The 21025-nt window shown below is 40.8% G+C and overlaps 2 protein-coding genes and 1 pseudogene across 6 annotated transcripts; 2 read left to right on the top strand and 1 right to left on the bottom strand.

Annotated features, from left to right (window-relative positions):
• The first annotated feature begins 4692 nt into the window (after positions 1–4692).
• LOC115256247 (uncharacterized) lies at positions 4693–5238 on the top strand. The gene has a single exon (XM_029854517.1). The coding sequence runs from the start codon at positions 4693–4695 to the stop codon at positions 5236–5238; it is 546 nt and encodes a 181-aa protein (XP_029710377.1).
• A 54-nt stretch (positions 5239–5292) lies between these two features.
• On the top strand, positions 5293–10907 carry LOC134288006 (uncharacterized). Of its 5 annotated transcripts, none has more exons than XM_062851505.1 (3): positions 5293–10499; positions 10566–10645; positions 10700–10907. In XM_062851505.1, the coding sequence occupies exon 1, from the start codon at positions 5293–5295 to the stop codon at positions 10426–10428; it is 5136 nt and encodes a 1711-aa protein (XP_062707489.1). In that variant the 3' UTR covers positions 10429–10499; positions 10566–10645; positions 10700–10907. The 5 variants fall into 5 exon arrangements, with proteins under 5 accessions (XP_062707489.1, XP_062707488.1, XP_062707485.1 ...); XM_062851504.1 differs by having other exon boundaries at positions 5293–10645; positions 10700–10766; positions 10825–10905; XM_062851501.1 differs by having other exon boundaries at positions 10566–10907.
• Positions 10908–16464: 5557 nt separating this feature from the next.
• On the bottom strand, positions 16465–20705 carry LOC115256244 (uncharacterized; annotated as a pseudogene).
• Positions 20706–21025: the final 320 nt, after the last annotated feature.

The following is a 21025-nucleotide window of genomic DNA, read 5'->3' as shown; positions in this document are numbered from 1 at the left end:
CGGAAAAACCATGCAGGATTAATATGGGCTGTCCAACAAAACGGGATACATAAGTTGTTGAGCCTGAGTCCGGTATCCGGGCAACTGGCTTCGGCTCCAGCTATTGTTATTCCCTCACAAGAACAGTAATGGAGTGCTCTGAGAACACGCATCAGATTCCAATTTTCTAAAGGACTCAGCGATGATGCAGGTTCCGCAGATACGTGAAACAAAATCGTTCAGTCTAAGTTGGGAATAACGACCAGGGAAAAATTATGGCGAAAGTCACATGTCAAACTTGTAACAAAACTATCAAAATCCTATGGGATCCACCCAGTTTGTGGTCGCTGTATAATTTATTGAGAATGATATTCAATAAATCCTTCATTGTGTGATTGTACTAGATTCGACATAGTCAATCAATAGTACGCCAATAACTCCTGATGTCGATTCGTGTATTCTTCGGCAGTCGCCGGTATTATTAGGCTATCTCAGAACCGTTGCAACATGATGGACACAACGACGATGATTCCGACACGTCCAGCCGTATCGATCACGAAATCACCCTTTCATTTATTAAGGCTTAGACCTCAGGCTGTATAAGTAAGAGCAGCTTCCACGAAAAACAATCTAAGGCCGAATAAATACAGAGATAAAAATATAGAGAACATTTCAACAGCAATCACTGCTGTGGATATTGAACCGATCGGGAGGAAATTGGGTTGTTTAGTGAACAAAATATTGCTATTTTCTATATCATAATAGAAAGAGCTCGTTTTTCTGAGTATAACGTGATTTTATTGCTTTCCAATACCTTTGTTTTGATGGTTAAATAAACAAAACAGTTTTTATTTTTGTGGATAAAATGACAGTTCAATCGATAAAATGACAGTTCATCCCGAATAAAAAAAAAATCCCATACAAATTTTAAATGCATTTTAAAATAGTTCCCGGGCACCAAAAATAATGAATTTTTGGATTTCGACTAATTTTTGGACGGAGATTCCGATTATAAAATAATCTGGATACCGTAATCCGGGGTAACATTGATCAGAATTTTCGATCTTTCTTGAATAATTCTCTTGTTAAAGCAAACGTTACATGTTTTATATTTTTAATACAAGTACTGGCCCTCTAAGTATGTGTTAAGCTACTCGAAAAAGTATTGTGAAACTTTAAAACATGTTTAAATAAGCTTTTTAATCTATTTTTTTATATTGTGGATTTGGGGTAACATTGATCATGTCAGTGATCAATGTTCGTTTGTGTTGAAAATACCCTTACCTACTAACTTCGGGGACGCTGATTTCGAATATGTTGTCCAAATTCTTACAAGTTTTGTACTTTTTAAGTTATTTAAAGATTAAAATCCTCTAAACTGCGAATAACGCCTAAAGGTAGGCAATGGCTTAAGAAATTTTATGCCTTTTTTAAAATTCGTATATTTTATTGAAAAAGAGCACTTTCATAGAAGTTTCATTTGATTTATTCAATCCAACTCCAAGATATCGAATTGAAGTATGTAATACAGTGATTTCGAACGTCATATTGTATCTAGTATTCATACCAAGCATGAATGTTTAACAATGTATCTCATGGCGTTATGAAACACAGCTTTGGAAAAATACATTTATTTCAATGTTTATGTGATTCAATTTTCATGAATTACATGTCATTTAATAGCTAAATAATAACAGATTACGATATACTATTCGATAGCAGAAACTGACTCAATGTAAAATGCTTGTTTGAACATTTCATGAGGTCGGTCAAGCCGATCAATGTTACTCCGCTGATCAATGATACCTCGTATTACGGTAGTGTTTATTTTTGTATTTGCAGCACCTCGACAACGTCATTATTTCGCTAGAGGAAGAGCAGGAGGAAGAACATTTCACTGCTAAATTTGGACCAATTTTCGAGGTCAAACCTACGGATTTGAATGTCAATATTGAGACGAGCTGCAGCGGCCATAGCACGGCGTCTATTCTGGTACCGTAATCTGGTTTTGAGAAGCGTAATAATAAATTCACCGAAAAAATAACTCATTCGATAAAATGTATTAAATAGGCATATATTCAAAATGCAATAAACTTGTAAATAACTTTACACTGTTCAAAGTTTTCAGGCAATTTATGCTGAAATATGTGTAATTGATGAAAATTTGTATTTTAACAATTATTTCAAATTGTACGGCATTTCGTGAATTTCCGTCGTCCCTAGGAATAAGTGTAGGACAAGGGGCGGGACAGCTTCAACCTGAGTAAATATTTTCATCAATGTTACTCAAAATTCATCAAAGTTGCTCAATAGGAGGCAATCAGTGAAGTACTAGATTGAAAGTAGTGAGCTGGATTTTAGTATGGTGAGATGATCAATTCTTCATTTCTGCAATGAAATTCAGCAAAATGCGTGGGTTATATGATTTCTTGACTAATTTGATGCTATTTGAGCATAAGTTTGGGTAACTGTGATGTTGTATAAATAACTTGCAACTTCAACAACACAGTTACCCAAACTTTTGCTCAAACAGCATAAAATTGGACATGAAATCATATAACCCACGCTGTTTGCTCCATTTCATTGCAGAAATAGAGAATTGATCATCTCACCATACTAAAATTCAGCTCACTACTTTCAATCTAGTACTTCACTGATTGCCTCCTATTGCTCGAAATACGTATCCCTATAAAAATCTTGCTAGGCAATCCCAAGATAAAAGAGGGTGGGAATAGCAAAATTGAATTTTTCAAAAAGGCACCAGAGTAACTCACGTTTGCTCAATATGCATTTGTTTGCGTGAGATATCATCAATTTGCATCTGTGCCTACACGCGATTACTATAGGGTGGGAAAACCGCGCCATGCTCAGCAGTGATCAAAACAAAAACAAATCAAAGGCGTGTTATGTGGATCCTCCTGGAACGGGTACAGCTTCTTCTCGGTTTTGGTTCGCGCTTTTACGGGCATACGTTACTTCGAAGCTAAAATCGGTCCCTGTGATCCGCCGGAATCTCCTCGAAGACTCTCTGGACCTAAACTCATCCTGCTGACTGGTGCACATCATCGGGGCGGACAGATCTTCCGAAAACTTCCCAAAAGGTAGCCCACAGTTCTGAACTGTAAGTATTGCAGAATTCATAAATAGTAATTAATTTTTGTTTATTTTGGCCTTTACATGGCAAATATCTTTACGCCACGGCACACATCAAAGAGGGAACTGTTGATACTGGCAACACTTTTGGTCACGCTCCGATGACGGCCGGAGCGAACCGTCAAACTTATGTCAGGGAATCTGTAGTGGTGGGTGATGACAATTAATAGAGCAATGTGATGGCCAGCCTCGTCATCGTTATTGTTGGCCAAAGTACAGTGAAGAACACTTGTGTAAGGTGAAAACTCAATTGAACTCTAATTAAAAATGTATTGCTAAAACTTAATCTAATTTGAACTTACAGCTATTTGTGCCTAGTATCTACAGCTATAAAAATTCATAGATTGTTATTCCCGATAACCTACACAAAACGTTACACAAATTGTAAGTTAGAGTCTAAATTGTTTGAACTTAACCTAACTTAAACTATATATACAGATACTCCTCGTGTTAACGGTAGTACGGTTAGAATTGTGCGATAAATTACCCATGCAAACGATTTTCTGTGAGTACAAACATGCAATTAACCTAAAACTTAAACTAATTAAAAATAAAATTTACAGCTAAAGCTACATTACCACCAACATAACGGTGTTGTGATTTGCTACAAGAAATCGACCAGGGGTTCGCAGTTCATAACCACAACGGGAACAAACTTTAGAGAAAATCGACAGCAGTTTCTATAAACTCGTCGATATGGAATCGAATCCACAAAAATCCCTCCCGGACATGCACAGCGAGCTAACATTGAATCCCGCACACACGCTCGACGAAAACCGGTCAGATTGCGTACGTTGCGACCGCCGGAACGGCGAAGATTCAATGGTGCAGTGCGACACCTGTCAGACGTGGTGGCACTTCGCATGCGCAGGCGTCACCGACTCGATCAACGATCGATCGTGGTCCTGTCCAAAATGTCAGGTAGACGATCTGGGCAGTAGCGTGTCTCATTCTCGTCGCTCCCGAATCTCCAATAGCTCGGTTAAATCAGCGAGAGTGAATCTGCAGCTTGAGAAGCTGGAGGAGCTCCAAGCAATGAAAGAGAAGTTTATCGAGGAGAAATACAAGCTGCTAGAATCTCAACTGGAGGGCGAAAACGAGAGTATTCGGAGCAAACGTAGCCGAGTCAGCAAGCAAACCAGCCTCGATAAGGTAGCGAATTGGGTAAACAAATGCGCAGAGCAGAAGGATGACGTCAACGTGCCTACCTCAAAGGACACCGATTCTCCATTGCCGCCAGCCCATTCCAGCCATCCCGTGGCGAACGCACACATCGATAGCAAACACGTTCCGGATGAAGTGCAGTTTCCAGTGGGCGATAATCAACAGAGTCCCCTCAAACATCCTTCGTTGCCCAAGCAGCGATTCGCTCCACCAGCTGCAGCCACCAAACCCGCTCTATAATATACTAAAACGAATCCGAATCAGGGCGAAGATTCAGCCAAACGTTCCGTTTTCAATAAGCTCACAGGGACAGCACCTTTGGCCCAATCGACCCCTGGCTACCCCTCGTTTGCTCCTGCGACACTGGTGCTACCAGCATCGTCACTGCCAACAGTGATGTCCAAAACAACAGACGTTCCGTCCATGGCGCCGGTGTACTCGCTTGCATCTGCGCACAAATCCACTGTGACGGGGTTGTTCCCTTCAGTACTGAGCTCGGGGCCATCCGGTGCCGCCCCGTATCAGTTGGCCTCCATCCCAGAGAACTCTTCCGAAAAGCAAACGTTTTCGCAACTTTTTCCAGGATCCGTATCGGCTCCACCACCTCCCGCGGTAGTGCGGGCACCGCCGATGTCGATGATTCCTCATCCTGCCGCTCCGTCTCAACAATTTAGCCATCACCAGGGGAATTTGGCGTCGACTCTCAGTGCACCCATACCCCCGCCGGTGTTCCAAGTTGCGCCGATACTTCCATCAGTCTCGGCACCGTACCACCTACCAACGTATCCGGTGGTTCCATCGATGCTTCAAACGGCACACGCATCTGCTCCTGCGCCAGCCCTTGGACCTGTGTCGGCAACTTCGCCAGTGATCGCATCTACACCTGCATCGTCCCTCGTGCCACCGTCCGCGCCGGCCGCCCAGCCTGCATCTTTGGTCTGAGAAGTATCATTCCCTCAGCCACCAGGTGAGCCAGATATTTGTCCTCCAGTGAATATGCAACCAACCAGTAATGACAATAACATTCAACATCTAATGAGGCAATTTGGTAGCATTGCTTTGTCGCCCGCGCAATCACCATTCCTCAACACAAATTTAGCCACTTTTGCCCCCTCCCCCTCGCAGTTAGCTGCCAGGCAAGTCATGCCTCGTGACTTACCTCCCTTTTCTGGCAACCCAGCCGATTGGCCAGTGTTCATAAGCTGTTTTATGAACACTACGTTAGCTTGTGGGTACTCCAGTGCCGAAAATCTGTGCCGCCTCCAGCGAAGCCTGAAGGGCGCGGCGTACGAGGCCGTTCAAAGTAGACTACTTCTACCTGAATCGGTACCTCACATTATGGAAACTCTCCATATGCTTTATGGCCGTCCAGAGCTGCTGATTTCAGCCCTCTTGGACAAAGTTCGCTCGACACCACCACCAAAAGTGGAGAAATTTCAAACGATTATTGATTTTGGGATGTCTATACAAAGTCTCTGCGATCACCTTGAAGTCGCAGGACAAACCGCCCATCTGTCAAATCCATCTCTTCTCGCGGAACTCGTCACAAAACTCCCACCACATCTTCAAATGGAATGGGGCTCATATCTCCAGGGATTTTCGGAGGTTAATCTGAAAACGTTCGGCCTCTTCATGTCCAGTGTAGTGAAAGCAGTGAGCAAAGTGACAGTGTACGCCAGCAGTAGTGGAAGGTCTTCAGCATTCGGGAAGAACAGTTCGAACTCGAGAGGAAGTGTCAACACCCACCGTAGTGACCCGATTTTCAGCTCCGAATCCAGTCGTGAGGGTGCAAAGCATTGTCCAGCCTGCAAGAACGTCGGGCATCGAATCCAGGATTGTCGGGCCTTCCAATCACTTTCCGTGGACGGCCGCTGGAAGTGTGTTCAGTCAAACGGGTTGTGCCGAAACTGCTTGAGTTCGCATGCTAGAAGAAGCTGTAGAAAAACCAGCAACTGCGGGACGAACGGTTGCGAATACCGGCATCATCCGCTTCTACATTCGCCGCGGAACAGTACAGACACGCAGATTCAACCGTTAGTGAATACCGCAGAAAACCATACGCATCGGCAGGGGCAACAATCGCTACTCTTCAGAATACTACCAGTGACCCTGCACGGGCCCAAAGGATCAGTGGATACTTTTGCGTTCCTCGACGATGGATCATCTTTGACGCTAGTTGAAGACAGCCTGGTCAAAGAGTTGGGCGTCGAAGGTGTAACGATGCCGTTATGTTTGCTATGGACAGCGAACGTATCACGCACAGAGAAGGGGTCGAAGCAACTGTCGCTTACCGTTTCATCAACTGATGGGAAAAGATACTCACTCGAGGAAGTTCAAACCGTAAAGGAGTTGTCGTTGCCCACACAATCGCTGCCATACGACCATCTCTCCGAGCAGTTCGCACATCTTAAAGGTCTTCCTGTTAAGAGCTATTCCAAGGCGACTCCAAAGCTACTGATTGGTGTCAACAATCTAGATTTGATGGTTCCATTAAAAGTGCGCGAAGGATACAAACGCGAACCCATCGCAGCCAAAACCAGACTAGGCTGGTGTATCTATGGCGGTAAAGCGAGCGACGGACAACAATTATCAGTAAACTACCATGCCTGTGGATGTGCATCGGACCAGTCACTACACAACCTTGTCAAGGATTTCTTCTCTACGGAAGACATCAGTGTACCGACCGTAGCTCCTCTCGTATCAGCAGCAGAAGAACGCGCTCTGCAAATACTGCAGGATACTACAGTGCGGGTCGGCAATCACTTTGAGACGGGCCTATTATGGAAGTTTGACCATGTTGAACTTCCTGATAGCTATGGTATGGCTCGTCGACGACTGGAGTGCCTGGAAAAACGTATGATGCGGAACCCGGATCTCAAGCAAGCGTTACAGACACAACTGGAGGATTATCAGGCTAAAGGATATGCACATCGCGCCACTGAGGAGGAGCTAGCAAGCGCTGACATTCGACGCGTATGGTACTTGCCGCTAGGAGCAGTAGTGAACCCTCGGAAGCCAGGTAAGATTCGCATGATCTGGGATGCTAGAGCAGCCGTGAACGGGATCTCGCTCAACTCAGTGTTACTGAAAGGTCCCGACCAACTTACGTCCCTTCCTGGTGTTCTAGTACGGTTTCGTCAATTTCATGTGGGAGTCTGCTCTGATATAAAGGAGATGTTTCACCAAATCCTTATACGCAAGGAAGATCGCCACTCGCAGAGGTTTCTTTGGCGCTGCGATTCGTCCGAAACACCTGAAGTGTACCTAATGGATGTTGCTACGTTCGGTTCGACCTGCTCCCCGGCATCAGCCCAATATATTAAAAACAAGAATGCCAAGGAGTTTCAAGAGACGTACCCTCGAGCAGTCGAAGGAATTGTCGACAATCACTATGTGGACGACTCTCTTGAAAGTTATGAGTCCACAGAGGAGGCAATAAAAGTATCCCAGGAAATGCGTTTCATCCACGCGCATGGAGGGTTCGAGCTGAGGAACTGGTTATCCAATAGCAGCGAAGTTCTGAACGCTCTAGGTGAAGTTAAACCCGGAGAAGACAAGAAATTCGCGACGGACAAGCAAAGCAACTTCGACCGTGTACTCGGGCTCCTGTGGTTGACACAGGAAGACTCATTCAGCTTCTCAACCGAGATGAAGGAAGATATTACTGAGCTGTTGCAGAGCGACCAACATCCTACTAAAAGACAAATGCTGAAGTGTCTGATGTCACTCTTTGATCCTTTGGGTCTGCTAAGCCTCTTTGTGGTGCACGGGAAGATTCTTCTTCAAGAAGTCTGGAGAGAAGGGATACAATGGGACGAAAGAGTGAACAACGATCTGCATCAAAGGTGGAAAAGTTGGACCCACCTGTTCAAAGATGTTCGAAACCTGAAAATTCCTCGCTGCTATTTCATTGCTGCTACTAAGGAGAGATATCGGGATCTTCAACTTCACGTTTTTGTGGATGCCAGTGAGAGTGCGTACAGCGCAGTAGCGTATTTTCGAACATCCAACGCTGATGGACTACCAGAATGTGCGCTCATTGCAGCGAAAACGAAGGTGGCTCCCTTGAGGACCCAATCCATTCCTCGATTGGAGTTACAGGCTGCAGTACTGGGCGCTCGACTATCGCAGTTCGTGGAAGAAAACCATACTCTACGCATTTCAAAGAAAGTCTTTTGGAGTGACTCAGCAACCGTCCTCTCCTGGCTGCGAGCTGACAATCGACGATATAAACAATTCGTCGCGTGCAGGATCGGAGAATTGCTGACCATCACCGATGTTGGAAACTGGCGGTGGGTTCCAACCAAACAGAACCCAGCAGATCTTGCAACGAAGTGGGGAAACGGGCCCAACCTAACGGCCAACAGCGTATGGTTCAGAGGTCCCGGTTTTCTTCAATTATCGGAAGACGAATGGCCAGTGCAGAAAACGTCGACGCCCTCTACAGAAGAAGAGCTACGCCCCTGCTATGCGCATAAGGTTACGAGTATTCCTGTACGTTTGGTAGAACTTGAGCGCTTCTCTCAGCTTACCCGAGCTACTCGAGCTGTTGCTTACGTTTTACGTTTCATTGGGAACCTCAAGCGGAAAGTCACACAACAGGAGGGATTCGTTGGCCCGTTATCTTCGGAAGAACTGGTACGAGCTGAATGTCTGCTTATCCGTGAGACACAGTGGCAATCTTTTCCGGACGAAATGGTTGTCCTTGTACGCAACCGATCGAAGCCTAGGACCGAACAAGAATCTCTGGGAAAATCTAGTGCCCTCTATCAACTATGTCCAGTTTTGGATGAGCAAGGCATCCTTCGCGTTGATGGCAGAATCGGAGCAGCCCCAAATGTCAATATGCAAACAAAATTTCCGATGATCCTCCCGCGGAAACACAAATTTACTGAACTACTATTGGATGGCTACCATCGTAGATATCTACACAGTAACGCTGAGACTGTAGTGAATGAGGTTCGCCAAGCTTACTACATTCCAAGACTCAGGTTGGCGGTTAAAGGCGCAGCTAAAGCTTGTCAATGGTGTAGAGTCTACAAAAGCACACCGGAGATTCCCCGTATGGCACCTCTGCCACTAGCAAGAATGGCGTCGTTTATGAGACCGTTTACCTACACAGGCCTGGATTTCTTTGGGCCGTTAACGGTGAAGATCGGGAGAAGCAACGCAAAACGCTGGATAGCCGTGTTCACATGTTTGACCATACGGGCGGTACACGTTGAAGTAGCTCACAATCTAACCACGGATTCGTGCATCAAATGCATTCGACGGTTCATTTGTCGCAGAGGAGCGCCAGCCGAGATATATTCGGACAACGGAACCAATTTTCTAGGCGCCGCCAGACTTCTTCGGGATCAAGTTGAGCAATTGGCAGTAACATTCACGGGCACCGCTACGAAGTGGGTATTCATTCCACCTGGCACTCCGCATATGGGCGGAGCATGGGAGCGGATGGTCCGCTCCATCAAAACAGCCGTTGAAGCGGCGTACAACAACAACCGTAAACTGAATGACGAGGCGTTGGAAACGTTTATGGTGGAAGCCGAAGCTATCGTGAACAGCCGTCCTCTCACATATCTGCCGCTAACGTCGGAGGAAAGCGAAGCTCTCACTCCAAATCATTTTTTGCTGGGCAATTCGAACGGCGTTAAACAACCTGCTGTCGAAGCAACGGATCCAGCGGTAGCTCTCCGCTCATCTTGGCACCAAGTTCAGCACCAGCTCGACATGTTTTGGAGGAGGTGGCTTAAAGAGTATTTGCCAACGCTGACAAGACGACCGAAGTGGTGTGGCGAAGCAAAGGCAGTGGCGGAAGGACAACTGGTTCTGGTGGTCGGTGAAGGAAAAAGAAACGAGTGGACAAGAGGCCGTGTTGTCGAAACCATTCAAGGGGCTGATGGGAGAGTACGGCAAGCTATTGTCCAAACTGCGAGGGGGCTTGTTCGTAGACCGGTGGCTAGGTTGGCAGTATTAGAGGTTGGTGAGGTTGGTAAAACTGGACCTGGTGGCCAGTGTTACGGGGGTGAGGATGTTGATACTGGCAACACTTTTGGTCACGCTCCGATGACGGCCGGAGCGAACCGTCAAACTTATGTCAGGGAATCTGTAGTGGTGGGTGATGACAATTAATAGAGCAATGTGATGGCCAGCCTCGTCATCGTTATTGTTGGCCAAAGTACAGTGAAGAACACTTGTGTAAGGTGAAAACTCAATTGAACTCTAATTAAAAATGTATTGCTAAAACTTAATCTAATTTGAACTTACAGCTATTTGTGCCTAGTATCTACAGCTATAAAAATTCATAGATTGTTATTCCCGATAACCTACACAAAACGTTACACAAATTGTAAGTTAGAGTCTAAATTGTTTGAACTTAACCTAACTTAAACTATATATACAGATACTCCTCGTGTTAACGGTAGTACGGTTAGAATTGTGCGATAAATTACCCATGCAAACGATTTTCTGTGAGTACAAACATGCAATTAACCTAAAACTTAAACTAATTAAAAATAAAATTTACAGCTAAAGCTACATTACCACCAACATAACGGTGTTGTGATTTGCTACAAGAAATCGACCAGGGGTTCGCAGTTCATAACCACAACGGGAACGTTATTTTTCTGAAACCGCTGCGAACTGTTTGAAACCACTGGAAACGGTCGAAACCAATATGACGAATAACTACAGCTCAGTTTGACGGCAGGAAGCTGCCTCATTCTGAAACAACACAGGAATTGATTCTAATTCGAGAACAGTGACGGTAAGGACCTCATGGATTACATCCCGTGGTTTATTGGAAACCCCGATGAAGGAATCAAGGAAGCACTGCCCTGAAATCGGAATATGACTTTTCCGAGAACACAGAAGTGGAAACCTCTAAATTTCCGCTGCGAACGGCCTTGTCAGCTGCCAGTATATACAGTTCCAGGTTTGAACTAAAGCAGAGCTACCATGGATTTTGACGACCAGGATCAAGCCTGGAGTGTTGGATGGAAGATCCTATCAGCAGCAGCCCCATGATGACATGGACAGCTACGGGAGCTGCGTGTGTGAACGGAGAAGCTGAACTGCTTCCAGGTTCCGTTACCAGGTGGAAAACGTGGTTTTTAACGACGGTAGCCGGCTTCGGGTCTGTGGATGCTTCCGGAGAACCCAGATCGGTCCAAAGCCGTATGTAGAGGAGGTGCTCCTGGAACATGACTTGCAGTATAGGTAGTTTTGGCGACGATGTAGAGAAGAATATTACTGGGAAGAGGTGCGGGAGTGACCTGTTGTTACTTATTCAATAAACATATATTGTGCTATTACACAATTTGAAGGGATTTAATAAATGTTCTTAATTGAAAGTACTGATTGGAAGAATATTCTTGGACTACAACGATAACTAAAAACAAAAGTGACAATACTTGAAGTGTAAGTATTGTTTGTCACCTAGCGGTTTGAGAGGACTCGGTGAACCTACTAAAGACAATTTTTGAATACTTCGAAGAATGTCTCATAAACTGCTAGATTACTCAAAGCCAAAGTGACCTATTTTATAATAGACGAATTGTGCGTCACCAAGCTATTTGAGAGGACTCGGTGAACCTAAGACATTGAATACTTTCAAGAATGTTTAATAAACTGCTAGATTATTCAAAGCAAAAGTGACCTATTACAAGACGAAGTTTGCGCCACTTAGCAATTTGAGAGGACTCGGTGAACCTAAGACAAATTTTAAATGATGTCTCATAAGGGCTCGTTCAAATATAACGTAACGCAAAGGGGGTGGGAGGGGGTCTAGCACTGTGTTACGCTTCATACAAAATTTTAAATTTTCTCTTACAAAAGTTGTTACGTGGGGGAGGGAGGGGGTCTGAAATTGTCAAATTTTGCGTAACATAATATTTGAATGAACCCTAAACTGCTATATTATTCAAAGCAAGTGACCTATTTTATAATAGACGAATTGTGCGCCACCTATCTATTTAAGAGGACTCGGTGAACCTACTAAAGAAAAATTTTGAATACTTTCAAGAATGTCTCATAAACTGCTAGATTAATCAAAGCAAAAGTGACCTATTTTATAATAGACGAATTGTGCGCCACCTAGCTATTTGAGAGGACTTGGTGAACCTACTATAAGACAAATTTTGAATACTTTCAAGAATGTTTCATAAACTGCTAGATTATTCAAAGCAAAAGTGACCTATTACAAGACGAAGTTTGCGCCACTTAGCAATTTGAGAGGACTCAGTGAACCTAAGACAAATTTTGAATACTTTAAATGATGTCTCATAAGCTGCTAGATTATTCAAAGCAAAAGTGACCTATTTTGTAATGGACGAATTGTGCGTCACCTAGCAATTTGGGAGGGCTTAGTGAACCATTCGCAACTACAATTTCTGATTATTTTGAAGCGTACATCACAAACTATTGAAAAGTTTAAAGCAAAAGTGGCCTATTGTAAAACAGAACCATTGTGCGTCACCTAGCAATTTGGGAGGACTTGGTGAACCATTCGAAATGACCATTTCTGATTACTTTGAGGCGTACATCACAAACTTCGTAACGACAAATTGTGACTACGTTGAAACAAACTATCAAAAAATTGAAATTAAAGTGGTTTGTTTTAAAGCAGAAGCATGTCACCTAGCAATTTGAGAGGACTTGGTGAACCAATCGTAACCAATCAGAAGCATTGTGTCACCTAACAATTTTCGAGAACTTTACGAAGACATTCGTAACGACAAATTCTGACTACGTTGAAACAAACTATCAAAGGATTGAAAGCAAAAGTGGCTTGTTTTAAAGCAGAGCACTTAGTAAACCATCAATAACGACAAATTCTAATTTCCTAAGGAATATCTCAGAAATGATAACAAGCATGTTTCGATTTTTAAGCAAGATGTATTGTGCGCCGCCAAACAACCTCAGAGGACTTGGTGATCCTTCGCAACGACAAGTTCTGATGGAGAGGAGCAATAGCTCGAAGTTACGAAGTGTAAATGTAAATATGCAATGTAATGTAAATATGAATTTTATATGAGATGTTTTAAAAGTATCAGATTTTAAAATAGTTCTGGAAAGCATCACCTCGCAACTTGATGAGACATGGTGAACTGATCCTCGGATTTTCGGATTTTTATAGAGCCCTAAAGAATCCCCCTTCCAGTACTATTTATTACTTATAAATAAATATACACTTTATGTAATGCAAATTAATAAGCCATTCAGTACAATAATAGGCCGACTCGATGATGATGGTAATCGGAACTTCTATTGTGATGATAATCGGAGTTACACATACTGCTAGAAGTAAATGTAAGAAAAAAAACGAATAATACCCAACAAACGTAATAATCACTAGTATCCGTAAAACAAAAACGAAGTTCGATATGATTTGTTATTAAGAATAATAAAATAAAAATAGTAGGTGGCAATATAAGCGATTTTAATTTAAGTAAGTCGTTTTCAAAGTTCATTTTATTAGATATAAAGGTTATAAATTCCGATCTGACATCAGATACAATCAAATAAAATAATAATAAAATAAAAAAGATTCAAATATGTTATTAATTTCATTTCAAGTGATAATGAATATATTACAACCACCGACGTTTGTGTTACAACTTCAAAATGCAAGGTAGATTAAACATATAATGTTAGCTTGCTAACTGAAGAGTTATCCAGAAACAAACCTTATCTTTAACGTTAAAGTGGACCGCGGAATCAAAAATTGATCGAAAGCGAGCGTTTTGGTCGCAGACAAAGGAAACGAGCTCTATCAAGGGGTTTCCAACTGAAAACTACTAAAAAATACTTATTACTTATTTATTACTGCGCTGCAAAATATTTTTGCTGGTAATCAGCCAACTTTTCTGATTTTTGGCGTGCTGATTGCATTCAGCAATTATTTTTCAACTTGCTGTATCATCCAGCAATTTTGACAGTTGATCAGCAAAGTTGTGCTGAAATGGCAGCCTATTTATTGCACCCATGAAAAAATAGAAACGCTCCATAGAAAATCAAAAAGCACTCCATAAAGAATGAACATATGTTCCATGAAAATGTGCAATGTTACCCATAAATTATTGAAAACTTTCCATACTTTATAAAAAATGTATCGGTAAAACATAAAATTTTCTCATTAAAAGTGAAATTTTGCACCCTAAATAATACTGAAATGCTCCATAATTAAATACAAATGCTCCATAGAAAAATGTGAATGCTCCATAAAAAATTAAAATTGTACCCATAACAAATTGAAATTGCACATAGAAAATAGATGAATTCTCCATAAGTATTATCAAATTGCACCATAGAAAATATAAATAGCTCCAAGAAAAATAGAAAAACCTCCATAGATAGCATATTCTCATAATTTAATTCGACAGGGCTGAATTGCTTTACATTGCACTGCTTTAGTGGTGCAAATGTTTAAAGTTATGGAGAATTTTCAATTTTTTATGGAGCAAATTGTATTTTATGTGGTGCAGTTAAATAATACTTATGGAGCATTTGTCTATTTTCTATGGTGCATTTTCAATTTTTATGGTGCAATTTAATTTTTCTATGGAGCAATATTCAATTTTCTATGGGTGCAATTTGATTTTTTTATGGAGCATTTGTATTTTATTATGGAGCATTTCAGTATTATTTATTGGTGCAAAATTTCACTTTTAATGAGAAAATTTTATGTTTTATCGGTACATTTTTTATAAAGTATGGATCGTTTTCAATTATTTATGGGTAACATTGCACATTTCATGGAACATATGTTCATTCTTTATGGAGCGCTTTTTGGTTTTCTATGGAGCATTTGCAATTTGTTATGGTTGCAATAACATTTTGCCTGCTGAAATTCGGCAAAAAATGTTGCTGAAATTCAGCAATTTCTTTTGCTGATTTTTGGCGTGCTGGAAGCATTTCAAAAATTTTGGTGTGTGTGATAACTAAGATTACTTATTAATTACCAAGATTACTATTGATTACTCAAGATTACTCAGATTACTTCTGATTACTATGATTACTTGTGATTACCTTGATTACTTATTGATTATAAAGATTACTACTGATTACTCAATATTAATTACTCAGATTACCTATTATTATCATATGATTACTCATGATTACTTTTGTTTGGTTACTGTTGATTACCTAGGTGATAACATTTGATTTCCATTGATTACATCTGATTACCATTGATTACCTCGGAATATAAATGATTACTTCAGATTACCATTATTACTTATGATTACTTATTGATTGCCTAGATTACTATTGATAACTCAAGATTACTACTGATTACTTATATTATTAATGATTACTTCTGATTACCATGATTACTTGTGATTACCTTGATTACTTATTGATTACCAAGATTACTATTGATTACTTAAGATTACTACTGATTAGTTAGATTACCTATGATTGTCATATGATTACAACTAAATTCTCATGATTACTTTGTCAATGGTATAACATTGATTACCTAGTTGATTACATTTGATTACCATTGATTACTTTGGATTACTAATGATTACTTCAGATTACCATGATTACTTGTGATAACCTGATTACTCAGAGAAATCGAAAGTAATCATTGGTTACTTGTCACTAAAAACTTGTTGGAAACCCGTTGAGCTCTATGTAGTTATGGAGTGCAATGAAAATGGTAACTTCTTTGCTTCTGTTACGATACGCGAAGAAAGAAAAAAATTACAAAATACCCTCAGTGTACCAGTACCCACCCTTGAGCGCAGAAAAGAATCCCTTCAAAAATACAATCTTTCTGCACGGATATATACAATATGCGGGTCTAATAGTATCCAGATGTAGAAAACCTACATCTAGACTATTGGATTGGAACATGAGCGGCTACTAGTACACTTACGGTAATCATTCTCTTGATAGGATATGATGTTCTGTGCAATTTAAACTTCTGTTTAAGATATAGGTAGTTTTTTAAGTTGGGGAATGTTCTTTTATAAGAGGGAACATCATGATTGATCGTATTATGTGATAAAAATGTTTTTTTTTTCTACTTTAAGGACCCAATAATAGATACAAACAAAAACAAAATAACAGTTTATACACGTTAAAATCTTTAACATATCAATATTAACAATCAATAAAAAACGCGTTGGCAAAACAACCTAAACAAAAATTGCAATAGCAATATCAGTTTTGTTGAAATCTCCTCATTCTGTCTGCCGATAGTCTTTTTCGGCCATCGGTTAGCATCCACAACAACGTGGATTTTTTAACATTTTTATACGACCGCTAGAATCGGAAATCCTAAATGCATGTTGTTGTCCACATAGAGAATTTTTCAGTTTCATTTCATCACAGTTGCTGAACACCTTATTGGCTTCATACACTGTGTTGTCCACCTTACCTTGAAGATCATCGTGCTCACACCTTTGCCCGTCCAGACATTCTTCTACTCTTACGGATTCTATTTGTTCTTTGGCTGTTACTTCCTGTTCTAAGAAACTGTCTTTAACTCCTACGGTTCCTGCTTGCTGTTTTGATATTGCTTCCTGTTCTCCAAAACTGTCGTCTACTTCCATGTATTCCATGCCTCGTGTGTCTGTAATCTCATCTTCCTCAAAGTTTTCCACTTCTACAAACTCTGTTCTTGCAACTGCTACCGAATTACAAACAGAATCACTCAAATCCATAATCTCCTTTTCAATGCCAACGCTCTGCAATACTTTTTCAGCATTGATTTTAGATGTTTGAACCCTTATGATGATCTCATCATTAGATGGTAGTACTGGACTGTGTTGGTTTGCATTTTTTGAATCGATGAAGGGGAAATTGATCTGGTTACGGTTTTTATACATGATACTTCGTGTCATATGGATTTTTCAAGTTTCTCCGTCAATTCTTTTATAGAGAAGTTGACCACAGTTTGATGTGTTGATGACAGAGACCGCAGCTCGCGAATTAAATTCTCGCATGGCTGGCTTGATAGAAATTCAACAATAAATTGTTCGGGCACCTTCTGGTCACGGCATATGCATACAAATAAAATTATTGCTTGCGCGTCCAGCTCCAGGCAGTGGTAGGCGTTATACATTCCGTCAGATTATTGTAATTGTGCTTACAAAAATTTCTCCATCCGCGTACTACGAATAATGCAGTCCTAGAAATATATAAAATAAAGGTCACTACTACAAATTTTGTAGTTTTGTTGTGAGTTTACCAGATGTCCTCGATACGGTCGAGAACAGATGCTTCAGCCTTGTCGAAAGCCTGATACATGCGCCGCATGAGATCGATGAACAAGGCAGTACCTTTACTGTTCGAGATGTGCTTCTCGAAGTATTGTAGGTCAAGTTTCATGAGTTTCTCCGTAGAATCAAACTTCATCTTGTCTTTTAGATAGATGTCCGAAACGCACAAGCTGTGTTTATCTTTGCTATGATTTGCGATAAGCTGTTCCAAATGGTCTTTCTTAATTTTATATATTCCTGGAATTCAACGAATTTGTTTTAATACATAACACTATTGCAAATAAAATTTAAAGATTTTACATTAGTTGTAAAAGTTTGTTCCGTCAATGTTTGCAACTGGGGGGCTACACTAGTTTTGCCAAGCCTTAATATAAAAAAAAGCCGAAAAAAGACAAAAAAAGGTAAAACCCGCAAAACTTTTGTTGGTTTTGTCTTTATTTGGAATATTTCGGCTTAGCATAACTAGTATCAACCAACCTACACCGCCTAGTTTTCTCGGCCTCACAAAGGGTTAACGGCAATGCTTTTTTACTGATAGCCCGGTAGATGCAACATTTTTGTATACACTAATAGGCCTTTCCAGCTGACAGGCCACTGTTTACAACTGCCGAACAAAGGCGCAAACGCTAAACTGTCATTTTCATAGGATAACTGTCAAAGGTCCGAGAAATCAGCTGATTTAAGACGTCAAATGAAAAGGCCCATAGTTATCGCACCACCGCTTGTAAAAAAATATTCCTGGTTTACATGGTGCAAGTGACTTGATTGAAGTCAATGGAAAGTGCCCAATTGAATGTGAATTGAACGTGTTAGCACCACCATTCATCTCACTTGAGCAATTGACTTGACTTGAACGAAAGTTGTACATGTTGAACTTTTTGGTTCAAGTCGAACGAAATCATCTCACTTGCCCCGTCTGAACCCGCGTTTCATGTGAGTTGAATTCAAGTCTTCTGTCAAATGAACTGAATTCAATTCAGCTTGCTTACGAACTGAACGAATTCAACAATGTAAACACTCTTGCTTCAACTGAGATGCATTCAAGAGCATTCAAGTGTCCGTTCGAGTCGTTTGCAGAGTCTAAACGCATCATTCATTTCGAATGAATATTTTTTTTATAGTTTGCAAATGAAAAGGCATAAAGGGATTTGGCTGAGTTCGACACCAACTGGCAGCGGGGTGGGCTGGTATCAGGCCAAACATTTCAATAGGTGATATCTGCGTTTGAGAGGCTCTCTTTCTCTTTCAATTATTGCAATGTAATGGTACATTTTTCGGCTACTTTTGCAGTACAAATCAAAAGACGATTGTTTTGACCATCGTCCAATGCAAGGAGACAATCATAATGCAAATAAACAGCTGAGATATTAACGAAAGAGAGGAAAACCAAAGAGAGCCTCTCTTCTGTAGATAGGACCTTAGATTTGGAGACGCTTGGATTTGGAGTGAAATCGATTTTCGCTCGCATTAAATGTTGCGTTTCGACTAGATTAATAATAGATAATCTTACCGATGGTCATATCTCCATTCAGCAAGCGGTTTCTGAACTTATTCACTGTGTGTGTCATGTCTTGCACATTTATCGGATTTTTGCTCGACCAGTCTACACGGAACCATGATCCCCATGGAGAAGGAATGCATGGTTTATCGAAACCGGCTCTGATCCGCATGGCTTTCATACACAGCTAGTTTTGATTACCGACTTCGGTAAATTTTTACTGGGTTTTTGAACTGCTGAACACCCAGTAAATTTTGCCGTTACCGAAAAGCAAGTAAATGAAAAAATGCTGATCTGTCAAAAATTACCGAATAAGTCAGTATTTTTTCAGTAACATCTTTTACTGGGTTCTTCAGTTAAATAATTGTTTACTCTAGTTTACCGAGATTCCCAGTTCCAAAGAAAAGCACCAGCAGCCCGTTTCCACATTTAACATTTGATTCCTTCGGTGTTTTCGATCATTATTTCGGATCGTTTAGCCTTTATTGTGAAGCTTTGACCTTGTAAATTTAAAAAATCTGCGACTGCGGTGAAAATGATTTATTTTAACATTTGCTTAGTTCGCAAAATCAGGAGAGTTCTTTGAGCGGTGTTGCGTTTTTCAAGATTCCTCCCGCTCGTTTCTAATTACGATGTTGCAGACTTCCATTGGCGGAAGCCTCAAAGTTCAAACAATTGCGAGGTGAGCACAAATTTGTCGCAGATTTTTTGCTACTTACTTGGCAAAGACGCATCCAGAAGGCCGGAATCTATGCTGGCGCTGCAGGCAAAATTAATCCTGCAGGCAAATAAGTTGCAGTTCCAATGCTTTTGTGGCCGCCGCCGCTGCTGCTGCTCGAATTTGGTTCAATTGTTGAAATTTGACAGCTCCTTGCTGGATCTGTGTTGTTTTTATTTGATTTTGACAAAAAAGTCAGTAAAATGATCAGCATTACTGAAACTCGGTACTCGTGTTTACTGACTTTTGCTAAGTTCAGTAAAACATTCAAATTACTGGAAATCCAGTTGTTGAATTTACAGTAATCAGTTAAAAAGGTAAATATTTTACCGAAGAACAGCAATTTTCGGCAAAAACTACTGAATTGGCGCTAATTTGGAGATTTACAAATCAAGCCCAGTTAAAAGAAGTACCGAACAGCTAAATCTGAAATAAGTGTGTAAGTCTTGTATCACCGTCCGACGCATTAGCCAACACTGTGATCCCATGACTATTTAATAGAGATTCTGTGTATTCCCAGCGATTAAGTACGTCTGTGTAGCTGATTATTATACACAAATAAACTGATTATTTGAGCAAGCATGGTAGAGCACATACGGCGCGGCTTCTTTGCTCAATGAAATGGCCATTTGAATGTAGGCGTAACTCCCAATGGGATACGATTTCAAATCACTTGCCATTTTGTAAGGCGTGGTCGCTTGGAACAAATTTGTCATTGGTAAACCATTAGAACCCATCGGAGCTACCAGCCCGATTATCGAATCATTGTTGTACTCGTAGTCCGTAGAAGAAGTTATTTTCGTACCATCTTCACATAAAACTACAACCAACGGAAAGCCGTACTCGATCAGGTATGCTTTCAAGCCTTCAGCGTCTACGATACCTTCCTTGATATGGATGGTATTCCGTTTCATGTGTCTTTGAATGGTTTTTTTCGACATCACGGCCACGTTGGCACGCACGTACCGTGATTTCGGGTGAAATTAATCACTTTTCGTAGTTTTTGGTGAATAATTTTGGAATACTTATCGATATGGATAAATTTAATGCATTAAAACAAGTACAACCACGGTTTTCATCAGTCAATGAGGTTAAAAATTTTACTGCAAATCATTTTTTTACAAAAAAAAATCATTTGAAATAAAAAATCAATATATTTAATTTCGGGGTGAAATTGATCAGTCAGTGAGATGTCTTTGTAAGTGCTAAAAATATGTTTTCATCCTAAATTAACCACCCTGAAATGCGAAAAGCTAGGCAAAATTTTTACTACTGTACTAAATT

The sequence above is a fragment of the Aedes albopictus genome, chromosome 2, assembly GCF_035046485.1.
Source record: "Aedes albopictus strain Foshan chromosome 2, AalbF5, whole genome shotgun sequence".
Lineage (NCBI taxonomy): Eukaryota > Metazoa > Arthropoda > Insecta > Diptera > Culicidae > Aedes > Aedes albopictus.
The sequence above is the reverse complement of the archived record's forward strand: the minus strand, read 5'-3'. Positions and strand labels throughout refer to the sequence as shown.

What these genes read in the sequence shown, in the direction of transcription:
- LOC134288006 (XM_062851505.1), top strand. Translation starts at nt 5,293, where the DNA reads ATGCAACCAACCAGTAATGACAATAACATTCAACATCTAATGAGGCAA.
- LOC115256247 (XM_029854517.1), top strand. Translation starts at nt 4,693, where the DNA reads ATGTCCAAAACAACAGACGTTCCGTCCATGGCGCCGGTGTACTCGCTT.